The sequence below is a fragment of the Epinephelus fuscoguttatus genome, linkage group LG16 (genome assembly GCF_011397635.1).
Source record: "Epinephelus fuscoguttatus linkage group LG16, E.fuscoguttatus.final_Chr_v1".
In the NCBI taxonomy this organism is placed as follows: Eukaryota; Metazoa; Chordata; class Actinopteri; order Perciformes; family Serranidae; genus Epinephelus; species Epinephelus fuscoguttatus.
The window spans coordinates 36,795,020-36,809,211 of record NC_064767.1 but is presented as its reverse complement, the minus strand read 5'-3'; the positions used below and the strand labels follow the sequence as shown (position 1 = coordinate 36,809,211).

Below are 14,192 nucleotides of genomic sequence, written 5' to 3'. Positions count from 1 at the left end.
AAGGTGACTTGACTTGGACTTGACTTGACCTATTACAGGACTTGACTTGATTTGACTTGACATAACCTGTGACTTGACTTGACTTGACTTGCCCAAGAAAAAATGACTTGGGACTTACTTGAGACTTGAAGGTTAAGACTTGAGACTTACTTGAGACTTGCACATGTGTGACTTGGTCCCATCTCTGCAATATATTTTATCCTGATACTCAGCATACATTCAAAATCGCAATAATATTGTAAGGTGACCTAAGTATTGTGATAATAATGTATCGTGGAGCCTCTGGTGATTCCCACCTCTACATATGTGATATAGCAGACTAATGACTGACAGAGTGTTGGATTTTATAACCATATTCCTTAATGTTTAGAAAAAGTAGCTTCACAGGTTGCTCAGTGTTTCAAAGAAGTAAATTTGCAGGAGCTGCTGGAGTTTACTATTGCTAAACCTGATTAGAAAGATATTAAACTGCTGGAAACCCTTCTTGGGGGGAATGAAGAGGAAGAACAAGAGAGGTGGGAAGAAAGGCAAGAAGGCGAAAACACAGAAGAAGATAAGATATTGGGAGTAGAGAAAAAGAAGCACTGTAAAAGTATGTAACAGGAGAGAGGAAACCAGGAAAAGTTGTCTGATAAGAGGAGAGGAATAGATGCAGGGGGAGAAGGATAGAGAGATGGTACACATACTTAATGGTTTGTGGTACACCGCCACTCTTGGTTTTCAAGGATTGTATGTGTGTGTGTGTGTGTGTGTGTGTGTGTGTGTGTGTGTGTGTGTGTGTGTGTGTGTGTGTGTAAGTGAGTCCATCTGTGGTAATAACAGTACAGTGATGGTTTGGCAGTGAGGAGGAGGCAGCTGGCTGACTGAACTTGGGTGGGACCCAGCAGCATTGCCAAAGGACAGATGGGAAGTGTGTGTAAGTGTGTATAAAGCAAATACTGTATTGAGGTTTATGAGCAAGAGTGTGTTGGTAGCCCTGTATTTTATGTGTCTGTGTGAGTTTTAGTGGGGTTGGTCAGTGGGAGAATGTGTGTGGGGAAGTTTTCTATCAGCGTTCAGTGGGGGGAAGTCTGCTCTGACAGTCCTTCCTGATGGATGAATATGGAGCTGTAGGGGCCCAGTTAGCTCGGAAAAACCACCAGCAACTATCAGCTCATTCCAAACCAAACTTGAGGAAAACCGCTGATTTTCAACATAAGTTCCATGTATTCCTCATTGGGATGGTGTGTCTGGAATATGGCAATGCTGCTTTCAAAGATTATCTGAGAGAAACTGAAGTCAGAAGGTCAGAGGAGGGGTAATACCGTCAATTCTCCAATAATTGTTGGGGCCTTTAGTTACCTCAACTAAAGAGAAAACCAGGCCTTTGTTTGAGATATATTTGACTAGAAATGTCCAGACTGTATGAAGAAGATGTATTTGTCCTCTTCTGTTCACTAATTGCTGTTAAAATATTGAAACAGTCTCTACTTCTGGTATATCTTTCAATAGCAAGAAAAGCTCAAGTCAAAGATATCAAAGAAATGAGGTTGTTCTTGAAGTTCAAATACTAAAGAAATGTTTAAGTGGCAAAACATAAATACTGAAAGACCTGAGGTGGGAGTTAAGATAGAATTGCTGAAAGAAGTTTCAGTCTATGTGAAAATCCTGCATGATTCAGCCACATGGTCCAGATTTCTTCTTAGTCATTAGTTCAAGGTCCACACAGTGTAATATATTCAATGTCATACTTGTGTTTGGCAATGCCGTCAAGTTAGTCTCCAGTCTCTGTTAAGTAGCTGTCCATTATTCACTCACTCTACAGCAGGAAACAGCACTTCAAAATAAAGCATGTTTTTTACAAACTTGACACAATCCTGAGGCACTTGGGGTCCATTCAGACCCACTTTCAGACTGTGACTCACCAGTTGGTAACCACTGACCTACATTGTAAGCAGCAAGTGAAGCTGAAAGTATCAGTTGAAGTGGATGTGCTAAAAAGAAAGTAGTAAGCTAGTCAAAGCGAAGTTTAAGCGTAAGTGTAAGCCGCCTTGTGGCGTCCAGCACCCCACCTCCAGCGGCAGCCCCCAGAGATCGAAATCTCATTTAAACACCTGGGAAGACTCATTACCATAAGTCTCAACCCACCCAAATGCAGTCGTGTAGCAGTCTTTGGCCCCAGTGGCTATCCAAGGCCCACCAAGAAACTCTTGAGGAAATGCTATGACTTCAAGGCAAGGGCCAAGAAAATTAAAGGGATAACTGCTACTGGGCTTATCTCATGTTGGTTGTGTTTTTACTGCAGAAACAAACAAATATCTAACATCTTTTCAGTCAGGCAACAGAACTAGTGGAAGACTTTGGTTGAACCATCCCACGCGTTAATTGCAGGTAAAATTCTGAGGGAGAAGAATGGTAATTCTGAAACTGAAAAATTAACTAGTGTATTGAACGGATCTTAGAATCTGTTTTTTTTTTTTTTCTGATTCTGTATAAATTTGCCTGAATATTCAGTGCAGGGGCAATATAATACATTCCTGAGGGACGTTAAGTTGCTAAAAGTTTTTATTTGATTTGTTTTTTTACATAATCATATTTATTTTTGATCATTTTAGCACTGCTTACATTTGAATGTCAGTGATATGGTACTACTTTACTGTTGCAGCCTATCAAAACTCAATGTCTTACTCCCTGACAACTATCTGCATCTGAATGTGGACAAGGCAGAAAAACTGGGGTCTCATTTATAAAACAATGTGTTGGATCCATACTAATAATGTAAATACAAACAAAAGACAAAATGGTACGCACCAAAAAATATTCGACCATTTCTAAAACCAAGTTTCCACCTAACCCTGTGTGTCAACAATTTCTTGTTTCCATAATGTTCATGTAAGCATAGGTCAAAGTCTCTCCCATCAAGTCAGTTTTTATACATCACAACTTGCGCATGGGAAGTGGCGTACGCCTCTTTCATGCTTAGTTTTGTGCCTAACAGTTTTTAAAAATGAGACCACTGGTTGCACATCCAACACATCCCACATTGGACTGAACCCCCCCTTCCATCAAACCTATCAACTCTAACTTGGTCTCATTCCGAGCTCATCAAGACGCTTGGTCAGTTATAAGGCACACCAGGCAGCTTCACTGATGAAGCATTGATGCTTCAAGCAACTGCAGTAGTATAACAAGCAAGAAAGTCTGCATAGCAAGATTGCTGCCCATTTCATGTGTGAAAACAAAAGTCAATTAAAGACATTGTGTGGTAGTATGACTAGCTTACTACTCTAGTGACACGTGACGTAATTTTTAAAGCCAATTACTTTACGCCAAACCATGCTGTTTTTTTAACATAACCACATGCTTTTGTTGCTTAAACCCAAAGACGTAAACTGAAAAACACAGTTTATTTTGAAAAAAGACTGCAACTAGTGTAAACTGTACATTTCTTGTAAAGACACAAGTTTATTTAGAAAACATAACAATAAATATCCCCATGCCATCCCTGAGCTTCCAATACCAGAGCGTCACAGTTTTACATGTAGGCCACTGACCAAGCGTCTGTGTTTGACGAGTTAGGAGAGAAATGCTGTCCATCTAGAGCAAGACAGTAGCACAGGTCAACAGCATAAGATATCTTTAATCATCGTAGACAGCAAACTCAAAGTTCAATTAACACATCACTGACATCCATAAATGATCCCAGCAAAGACATTACTTAGCAAGTGTCATTAGTTAACTCCCGGCACTGTGTGTTGCATAATCCAACCCATCCTTTTGTACTGTACTTCATCATGTTCACCATCTCCACCAAGAACAAAGTTACCAGCATCACACATACTGTCTCCAAAATCATCTGCTTTCCCACACCCAGTCTATCAGATATGAACCTCAGAGCCATCACATGCCTAGCAGTCACAATAGCAAACGACACTGATCACCACCTAAACCAACACTTCACATTACTTCCATGTGGTCGGAGACACAGGACTACAATGGAGAAGAACCTGCTTCGGCAGTTTTCTCCCCTCTGCATTAGCGGCCCTTAACAATCTGCCTCGCCGACTGTTGTGAACTGAGATGGATGACTGCATAAATAAAGATTTTGTGTATTCACTTCACAACATACTGAAATGATACATTGTATTCACATGCAAATATACTATAATGCAATATACTACAATACTTTGAGCTTAATATACAGGTAGCAAAACCTCAGCACTTACCCACACAGCCTTGGCCATCCTGGGACTCCTGGTAGCCCTGCTCACAGAGGCATCGGAAAGAGCCCAGTCTGTTCTCACAGAAGCCATGAGGGCCACAGAGTGTCTCATTAAGCCCACACTCATCAATATCTGGAGAACAAACAGAACATCAAATGTCAAATGTTTTTTTCCATAATAGAATTATTATTTTCTTGGTGATTTGTTCCATCCTAACCCTCCTTATTTAATTATAGCTTTTTTCACCCAACAAACATTTTAAACTGCACTATTGTGTACAAACATCTGCTTAAGAAATAAATGCTAATTGTTTAGAGACTGAAACTCACACTCAGCTATGCACACAATGTCTCCTGTGTTTTCCTTTTGTTTCCTTCTATTTGATCTATACAGATCAAGAACTTGACATGAAAGCTGAAGGCTTAATGCAGTGGATTAAGCAGAATACTTCTGCAATTGAAGCAGCTGGTTGTAAAAAGTTGTAAATAAGACATGAATTCTGATTTCATAAACACACACACACACACACACACACACACACACACACACTCACTCACACTTGAGTCTGACTCCCCTGCATAAATCAGGCAAAGAGCAACAAATATCCCCCCTTGTCTAGACAGCCAGCTCAAAGGCTTCTGTCTCTTTTTTCCTCTCATTTTTCCCCCCTTTCTTTCTGTTTTTTTGTAAGGCAGGAAATGGCATTAAAAACAGCTTTGGCAGTGGGGCCAAGACTCCTGCCATGGTGGAGAAAATAGGAGGAGCATATACTGTATGTGAGACAACCTGAATGCTTATGCATATCTTTATTTGTTGTGTAAAAGGCAGTGACAAAGAGGTGGACAGAGAGGGTAGAAATGGAGCGATGGACATATGAATGGAGACAATGACTATGTTCACATGCACACTAATATTCCACTATTATTACAAATATGACAATATTCTGAATTTCACATAGGCCATGTAAACAGCATATTCTGTTTTGATATATATGGATAGGGATATGCCGGTTATTATTCAGGTTTTAGGAGCCTTCTTTGGACATGTATACAGTGCATTTGGGATATGTGTCTCAGCTTGGGTTTTACTGCAGATTGCAGCACATGGTCTCTTGCCTGTTTATGATCAGCTCTGTGCATTGTCATGAATGAAAGGAGAAAAGCTGACATTTGTAGTTGGAATCAGAATCATACCAACTAAAACATGAAAAACTCAACTGGTTTTTGGATATGTACAAATATTGCAAGTAGACCTTTTCAGGAAGGTGGCTAAAGGAATGAAAGAAGGAGGCTGTATTCACATGGTTAAACAAGTCTACCACCAGTAAGAAACTTTAAAAAAGTCTTATTTATAACAAAGAAAAATGGCAGAAGCAGCTCCACTTTTTTTTTTATATTTTGATGTGATAAAATACATTTCAGGGCACAATAATCAGAGTATGCATGGCGGCACAAAAAAGTGAATATTAATTTTCATTAGCCATGTTAACACCTTTGCAGGAATACTGTCTTTTTAATAATAAGGGCAAACAAACATAATACATTGTGCATGCAAACATAGTCAGTGTTGAGAGCTGGAAGTACACAGAACTAACCATCTACTTATGTAAGTGTACACCTTTTACAAAAACATCATAGGTAAATACTTTAACATCACTTTCCACTACACTAAAACCTCTTCTTCAATGTTGATATTATCGCAGAACTTACCAAGAATAAATGGAAAGTACTTGTTTGTTTCATGAAAGATGATGTTGAAATGTTTATCGCTATCACCAGGGAAGAAGGACTGCATGGATTCTGCCAGCTCAGTCCTGCACTAAGATAAATGAGGCAACGAAAACAATGCAGCTGTGGCTCAGAAGGTAGAGCAGGTCATCCACTAATCAGAAGATTGGCAGTTTGATCCCCGACTCTTCGGCTGTCCCCGGGTATGATGATGAACACTAATTGCTTCGATGGTTGTACATTCAGTGTGTGAGTACATGTTTTAAAAACAAAACAAAACTGAGTAGCAGGTGGCACCTTGTATGGTAGCCTCGGCCACCAGTGTATGAATTTGTGTGTGAATGGGTCACTGTGGCATGTAGTCAATATAAAATTGACAGTGCTAAATGCAACATCGCAACGTGTCTTGGGGTTGGGCTGCACTTAGGCAAGAACTTGTTTGAACAACATATTGTTCAAACACATCAGAAATCAAAGGTGTTATAGCTGTCCTCAATAGCCACACTAGAAGGCGGAGTAATTCATAGAGAATGGAGACAAGCAGTCCTGAGGAAGCATGCTGCCAGTTTTACACTGACATAACCCTGGGTGGGGTCTCAACTGATCTTAATTTTTAAAGAATGCTAGGTTACAATCAAGTGTGTGGTTACTCTCAGACTTCCAAACCAAACCAACAAAGTTTTACAGCATTTAATGTTATTCTACACAAGCATTATTGTACATTTTCTCTTATTGTCAACAAACCCCTCGAAAAGACCAAAACCAAAAATGAATGTTACCTAGGGCTGTGCAGTATACCAGTTCGTACCGAAAACCGGTATTTATTTTCGTTATGAACGTGCGTGGCGGGAAAGTGTTTCAGCGGGGACCCATTTCACTACTGCGCATCACAGGCGTGCTAGAGCCAGCGAGAGTGAGAGCATAGAGAAAAGTTTAGAGGCGAGAATGGCTGATGGAGAGAGTCCTGAAAGCAAAGCAACTGTACAGTGATATGCAACCGCTGCTAGTTGCATATAGGGGAAACACTGCTGCTGATTTTTTGTTTTTTCGTCTTAGTTCTAAAGAAACTACCGTTATATTATTTGGCGCTACAGACGTTTCATATCCAGGCCTATAGAACAGGTCTATACCTTGTCCTTTTATTAAACAAATTAAATAGCCTTATGTTATCTATCTTATTTACATGATGGCATGTCATTTCTGTCCAGGGATTAAAGCAAGAAAAAAATCTGTGCCTGAAATGTGGAGCACGGAAGATTTGTGTGCCTGAAATCTGAATTTTTTTCCAAAGCGGGGGGCTTGGTGTTGCAGTCACAAAATGAAGAAAGAGAAATGTATGTGTTGCAAAGGAACGTGTTTATTATCAAAACGAACAAAAAGATTATAGCTTTAGTAGTTACTTTTCAGATTAAACTTTTATAGCATAATGAGTTTATAAATAAAGATTAAACTTTCAGTGGTTACCAGACTTTTTGACTTATAGCTCCTACATCTCTTTTTTGCCTTGGTGCTATTTATTTTTAGAAGCTAAATCATTTAGGCTGTTTGCAAAATTGTATCGCACTTGATGTGAATTAAACAGGCAGTTATGTCGAAATTTCACCTCTGGGCAAGCATGTCATCATTGAAATGGATCATATAATGTTGTGGTGGTGACTTTAAAACTTCAGCATAGAGGACTTTTATTGCAACTTTCGTTTCTGTCTGGTTTCTGTTAGCTTACCTTCAAAATTACCGCTGGCTTACCGGAGCCTCTCCCGCACCATCTGTGCTCTGTGTCTCAATGTGACATGATGTGAAAGCATGCACAGGCGTCAATGTTGGCTGGCTATCACTTGTGCCGTGTAACCAATCAGAGGAGGCTGTAGGCGGGACATTGTTACAAAGCCCAGTGCAGTGGGAACGGCAGGCAGGGAGGGAGATGGCTGTATCAGAGCCAAAGGAGGGAGTTTTAAAATACATTTATTTGATTGGTTATCGATGAAAAAACGTCCGATGCCGATTATGGTAAACAGTAGGTTGTGTTTACTCGCACACTGTGCGCCTAAATCCTTTTCCCGGTTCGCACATATATATATTTTTAGGGGCAAATGCAAGTGAAATGCTACACTGCAGAGCACTTCTGCCTGTGCCGGACAGAAACTTCGGCACGCTGGAAATCCGGCGCTGTGCCGGAGAACTTTAACCCCCGTCTGTCTCTACATGGTTGCGCGTTTACAGTTCTCTCTGTATTGCGCACAGCGGAGTTTTGCCACGATGCGCGCACACGCACACACACACACACACACACACACACACACACACGTGAGCATACTAGAGCAAGGCTCGGCTGCATTTTCCTGACCGAAGCCAACCCAAGTCTGAGACAATTATAACCGAGCACGGCACCAATAGATTGTGCGTTCAGGAATGGAGTGTTGCGTTCAGGTGTTGTCACATAAATAACAATTCCAGCACTTGAATAGGCCATAGCACAACACAGCAGCATGTCAAGTGAGCCGAACCCGAGGAAAATACCGTCAAATACCATGAAACCGAAATGATTTTTTTTTAAAAACGTGTTCATACTGCCTAGCCCTAATGTCACCCATTAATAAGTATTGTCTGTGTATCCATCGCCTGTTATGTCTTCATTGTTGTCCAAATACTATCGACAAAACCAAAAGTCTTCAGCCATGCTAGCAGCTCTGTGAGGTTATACTACAGCACAGAGCAGTTAGCTAAATTCTAACACAGCATGCTAACACACTCACAATAGGTGGGTTTCCATCCAAATGTATTGCAAATTTTAAGCGAATTTTGTGAAAATGCGCAAAAGAAAATGCGAATTTATGCACATTTCCATTCATTATTGTTTTGCGAGTATTGGGAGTCAACAGGTCAAGCAGAAGGTGGCACTTCTCATGAAAAATAAAAACACAAAAGAACACTTGTAGAAGAAGAGGGCGCCGTGAGATGACGTCATTGAGAGCGTCTCATGTCCACAACTAATGTAAACAATTACCGGCACATCCATGACTATGACAAGATGGAGAGATTCCTTGGGAACTTCTTGGCTATTGCGAGAGCTCTCATCACACTCATATCAGCGTTGTCAGCATAGCCCACATAATGCCGTGATGTGTGTGTTGGTACACCACGCAGCGCAATGATGCAGCGGCATTCAACACATCCAGTCTATTCAGGTAAGGTGTGAAATACACTCACCTGACACTGGAGTGATTACCTCTCTCTAAGTTCACACAGGTGTGTGTGTGTGAAGTAGAAGTAGGATTCGGTAGCCTACGTCATTGTTTATTCGCTAAATCTGTTTCCATTGCCAAAAGTCGCATTTTCCTAATATCGATATGCTGACTTTTCCACCCCCCCCAAAACGTAAAAACTTTTTTGCGATATTTCGGCCTTTTTTCGAATTTCTGGCGTTTCCATTCAAGTTTTTTTTTTCGCAATTGTTGAAAATGCAAATAAAAATAGGTGGATGGAAACCCGACTAATGACAATACCAACATGATGATGTTCAGCAGGTACATTTTTACCATGTCACCATATTTTTTTAGCATGTAAATATTTAGCATCAAACACAAACTGCCGCTGAGGTTGATGGGAATTGGGTTAGTTTTACATGTATTTGCTTATAAAAATGTTGTCTGTGAACAATGAGTGGTGCACAGAAGTAGAAGTCTTGGCCCAGATATCCACTGGCTACACCGGAGCCCCTGAAACATTGGCTGTTGCCCCCAGAGGCTTTACAGTAATGTCCTCAGATTGCTGACACATTTCATCTTTTTATGGGGTTTTTTGAAAATAAGAAAATATTGAATTACATCAGCCTCATCCTTTAAGACAGAATAGACAATAGAATAGTAGAATAGACAACCTGTGTGGTAATGATCAGTAGTTAAGAAAAGGTCAGCGTCAGCATGCTGATAATTTAACAACCCTGAACATGATGGGCCATTCAGTAAAAACTACAAAGGGCATATGATATTTTAATCAGATGTATACTGGAATTAAGAATCATATTAGTCATATAGCTGTATGTTTCAAAAGCAAGTTCTCAGGAATGAAACCCCAAGTGTATGTGTGTGTGTGTGTGTGTGTTTCTTTGTAGTTGCATCTCACCATCGCAGGAGGGCGTGTCCAGATTGGCAGTGAATCCGCTCTCACATACACACAAATAGGATCCCTCTGTATTGACACAGTCGCCATGGGGGGAACAGAGCTCTGGATCATCCATACACTCATCAACATCTGTGAGGACAGCAACAGAAATCCACTGAGATGCTTGTGTGTGTGTGTGTGTGTGTGTGTGTGTGTGTGTGTGTGTGTGTGTGTGTGTGTGCGTGCGCGCGTGTGCGTGTGTGAGTGTTCTTCACATCCAAGCAGCAGTACAGACACTGTATTGTGTAAATCCCTGATCTGAGACTCGTCTGGCGATGAGAGGATACATCCCTGCCCCAGTGCTCACCTCTACAGCTGGTACCGTTGATCTGTCGGTATCCCTGGGGGCAGGTACAGGTGTAGGAGCCCACGTTGTTAACACACTCCCCTACAGCATCACAGGGCCTGGCTTCCTCTAAACACTCATCCACATCTGGAACACCCACACATCAGTTGTTTTAAGATTGAAACATACATCTAGAGAATTGATGAAATCCTTCAAGAGATGGATGCATTCATTTAAATTTATTTGTTAATGGATTAATACATTTGTTTGTAAAATAATTTATTAATACCTGTTTTTATTGTCAAATTATAAATATAATATTACTTGAATCCTTTATAACAATTTCTATGACATTGGTAGCCCTCTATAGAATACATTTTTGGATTTATCATCTTTACACTTAAATACATCCAGACATGAATTAGGCTGTATCTCAGTGTGTACTGAAGGTGATGTGAATGAATACCAAAGTATTTGACAAATTGAAATTTTGACCTGATGATGGCACTGCATGGAAAGTAAGAGGATCACTGAACTGACTGCAATTCATCTTCTGGAGACCATGAATGTCTGTCCCAAAGTTCATGGCAATCAATCCAACAGTTGTTTAGACAATTCACCCACAACCACCAATGTTAACCTCATAGTGGTACAATAGGAGAAGGCAGGGGATCACCAAAGTCAGTATGATTCACCCTCTGGGAACCACCAACACATTTAATGGTAATCCATTGCTGAGATCTTTCAGTCTGGACCAAAGTGGAGGACTGACTAAATGACAATGCCATCCCTTGAGCCATGCCTCCATTCCATCTGTTTCTTAAGGCCAAGATACCCCCAACCAACTTCAGAGAACAAGTGGTGACAAAGGCGCCTGCTGCGTCACCTCATGTCGCTGTGTCTCAGCCAGAAAGTTGAACATGAACACACCCCAAAGACTTCAATCGACGGAGACCAGAAGACTGTCTTGATACTAGTTAAGTAATTAGCACATTAACAACACGATCCAATGTTGAAAGAACAGAGCATATTTACTGTGCTCCAGTGAACAATAATACAAACCATCACGTAGCATTTCTGCTATAGGGCTCAATGGCAAAAGAAAAGAAAATCTTGCCTAATGTAACAAGTTTGTTTTGATCTCACTCCCTCTTGACTTTTGCCTTTTGTTTACTTTTCTCACTTCTGTTTCTCTTCTCTTATACACATGAAACAGCTCATACATAAAGTCACTCAAATACAAGTCCCTCCTGGTTTGGTCTCTGACCTCTGGTGGCCATTAGAGAACATTAATCGAAAGACAACACAAGAAAGCAGGATCATTCCCCCTCCTCTCCTCAGTACTGCTGAACTGTGTACACTGATTTATGGATATGACACTGTGTCCTTGGTAAATCAAAACTGATGTCTTCCACTAGCAACTAATTGGAGCCATAAAACGAAAATATATCACAGACATGTTTTCCAGTTTAACATCTGCAACACACCTTGACATCGAAAGGGCAGCAATAAAAGACAAAAAGGGGAGGGAAGTTACTATTTACAATAATTTAATAAGAGAGAATGTTAATGTTGTTGCTAACATGAAAAAAATATTCAGCATGTATATAACAGAATTTAAATCACATTTTTCAACCCACTATTACAATAGTATAATAATATATATCTATCTATCTATATATATATATATATATATATATATATAAACATTAAGCCCAAACATATCCAGTTGCCTACAATATAGTGCTTAGGATTAATGTCCCGTGATCTCAGCTTTCCATGATTAGGTGGTTTATATAGGATTACTGGCTCATGATTACGTTGGTTATTTACAATTTTGGTGCCTTACTTTCTGTAGGTATGGGTACAAACAGTGCATGAACAGCCTGAAAAACGGAACTACTGTCAAATCCATCTGCTAATTGTAAAATGTTAAAGTGATCTCCTGATCTGTACGAACAATGCACAGCCTTTATATATACAAGATTATTTTGTAACCATGGTGAAACACCAACTTTTTTAACTATAAAACACTGTGTAACAGTTTATCTTTCTCAGTAATATTGTCGTAGTATGGTCCTTAAAATGTTTATCATACCATCACAATAGTCTCCAGCCGCGGACACTCTGAAGCCTGGCCCACACTGACAGATAAAGGAGCCTTCAGTGTTCTGGCAGTGGCCTCTGGTACAGACCCGCTGATCCTGGCACTCATCTATATCTGAAATTAGACAAACAACAGAACAATTACACATCATATGAGCAAAATACAAACGTTCAGGCAATGAATTTCGCTCACACTTTGGCCAGCATTTTAGTTGCTGAACAGAAGATATGTAATAGTGCAAAATGAAGTAAATTTTAATAGTGAATTAATGTAAGTTAACTACTATAAAAACAATAACAAACAAGCTGCTTATATAACACCATTTACAAAGACTACAGTGTCTTCTTACATGCTGTGGAAGCATTGAGGGCTGGGATTTATATCTTGAGCGGCAGAATAACTAGAGTGGCATATCATAATTGGTCAGTATTATGTTGATATACAATGGCAGTACTGAGTGGTCCAGGGTGACACGGTCTTCGGGTCATGTGTGAGGCCTGAAAGATTTAAAAACCCAGGAAGTGATGTTTCCAGTTTGAATGAGTTTCAGTGTGACATGATTATTTCTGTCAGTAAAATAAGCCAAAAGGTTTTAGAATGGTAAAGCCATAATGTCATTCATGCAAACACTGCCCAGACCTAATGCATGTTTATGAGGTAACAACTTCTTTTAATGGCACTCGATATTTGCAGTTACTACGCAGTTTATATTTATAGGGTTATTCTGACCACCACAGACTCTGACCAACGGCTAAACCACTGTGGCTTTAAGTGGGCCTGTCTGATGATTCTAGCATAAGTTCTGCAGCATAATCCAGCTCTATCCCTGTGATGACCCAAAGTCATCGTTGGTTACTAGTAATAAATAGTTTGTTACAACTTGGGTTTTATTTTTGAAGCTCTGACCATTAGTTCTATCAGTCAGTGCACTCTCCAAGTTAATTGATTTTTGTCTTCATGTAATTGGTATACTGAATAGAGGTAGAGCACATTTAAGTCCCGCCCCCACCAGACGAGGAAAAAATCCATCGCTCTCCATTGACTTTGTATTGCTTGAAGGTGCTTGCTTGACTTATCTCTGCTAGCAAACAACACAAAAATGCCCACAGGCTGCTTTATGGTGGGATGCACTAACAACATGATAAAGAATCCTTCTCTAAGTTTTTCCAAGCTGCGGAACTGAAAAACTAAGCTGTTAAACAACAAAAGATGAGGCATCAGCAGGAAGATATGGGAAAACTGTGGGATTCTATCACTCAGTATGTCTATGCGCAGCAAGCATTTTTCTTATTTGGCTGGACAAACTGTAAAGTTTGAAGGTAACTAAGCTATCAGAGTATGTCACTAATGGCCATTCAGTGGGATCACTTCTCCAAGATAAGCAAGATAGGGAGAACAGGCACTGAAAAAAGACAGACAATACTGATGTCAATGTAACATTTTCTCTCTGGTAGACATGAGTTGCTAAAATAGTCCTTTGACATGCTGATATTTAATGTTTTTAGCTAGCTACAAGCATTCTGTTTGCATTTTAGCCCTTAGGTGCATATTGTGGTAGTTAGGTAGTTGTGGTAGTTTTCTCCTCTGGTGGGCATGGTTTTCAGAGTATGACGCATTGCCCTCTGTCTCTTTACCAGGACACCACCTCATTAGATTTTAGTGATGTTGCCTTGTTCTGAGATCTAAGCAGCAACTTTTATTGGCACAAT

At 40.1% G+C, this 14,192-nt stretch overlaps 1 protein-coding gene across 4 annotated transcripts in view; it reads right to left on the bottom strand.

Moving 5' to 3' along the window:
* The window catches only part of ltbp1 (latent transforming growth factor beta binding protein 1), a 213,669-nt gene that overhangs the window by 23,505 nt on the left and 175,972 nt on the right, over nt 1–14,192 (bottom strand). For all 4 annotated transcript variants that reach the window (XM_049601156.1, XM_049601157.1, XM_049601158.1 and 1 more), the window contains 4 exons: nt 12,475–12,597; nt 10,398–10,523; nt 10,052–10,180; nt 4,206–4,334 (listed from right to left, as the gene is read on the bottom strand). In XM_049601156.1, the coding sequence (XP_049457113.1) occupies nt 4,206–4,334; nt 10,052–10,180; nt 10,398–10,523; nt 12,475–12,597 (507 nt within the window). The remainder of the gene's footprint in view (nt 1–4,205; nt 4,335–10,051; nt 10,181–10,397; nt 10,524–12,474; nt 12,598–14,192) is intronic.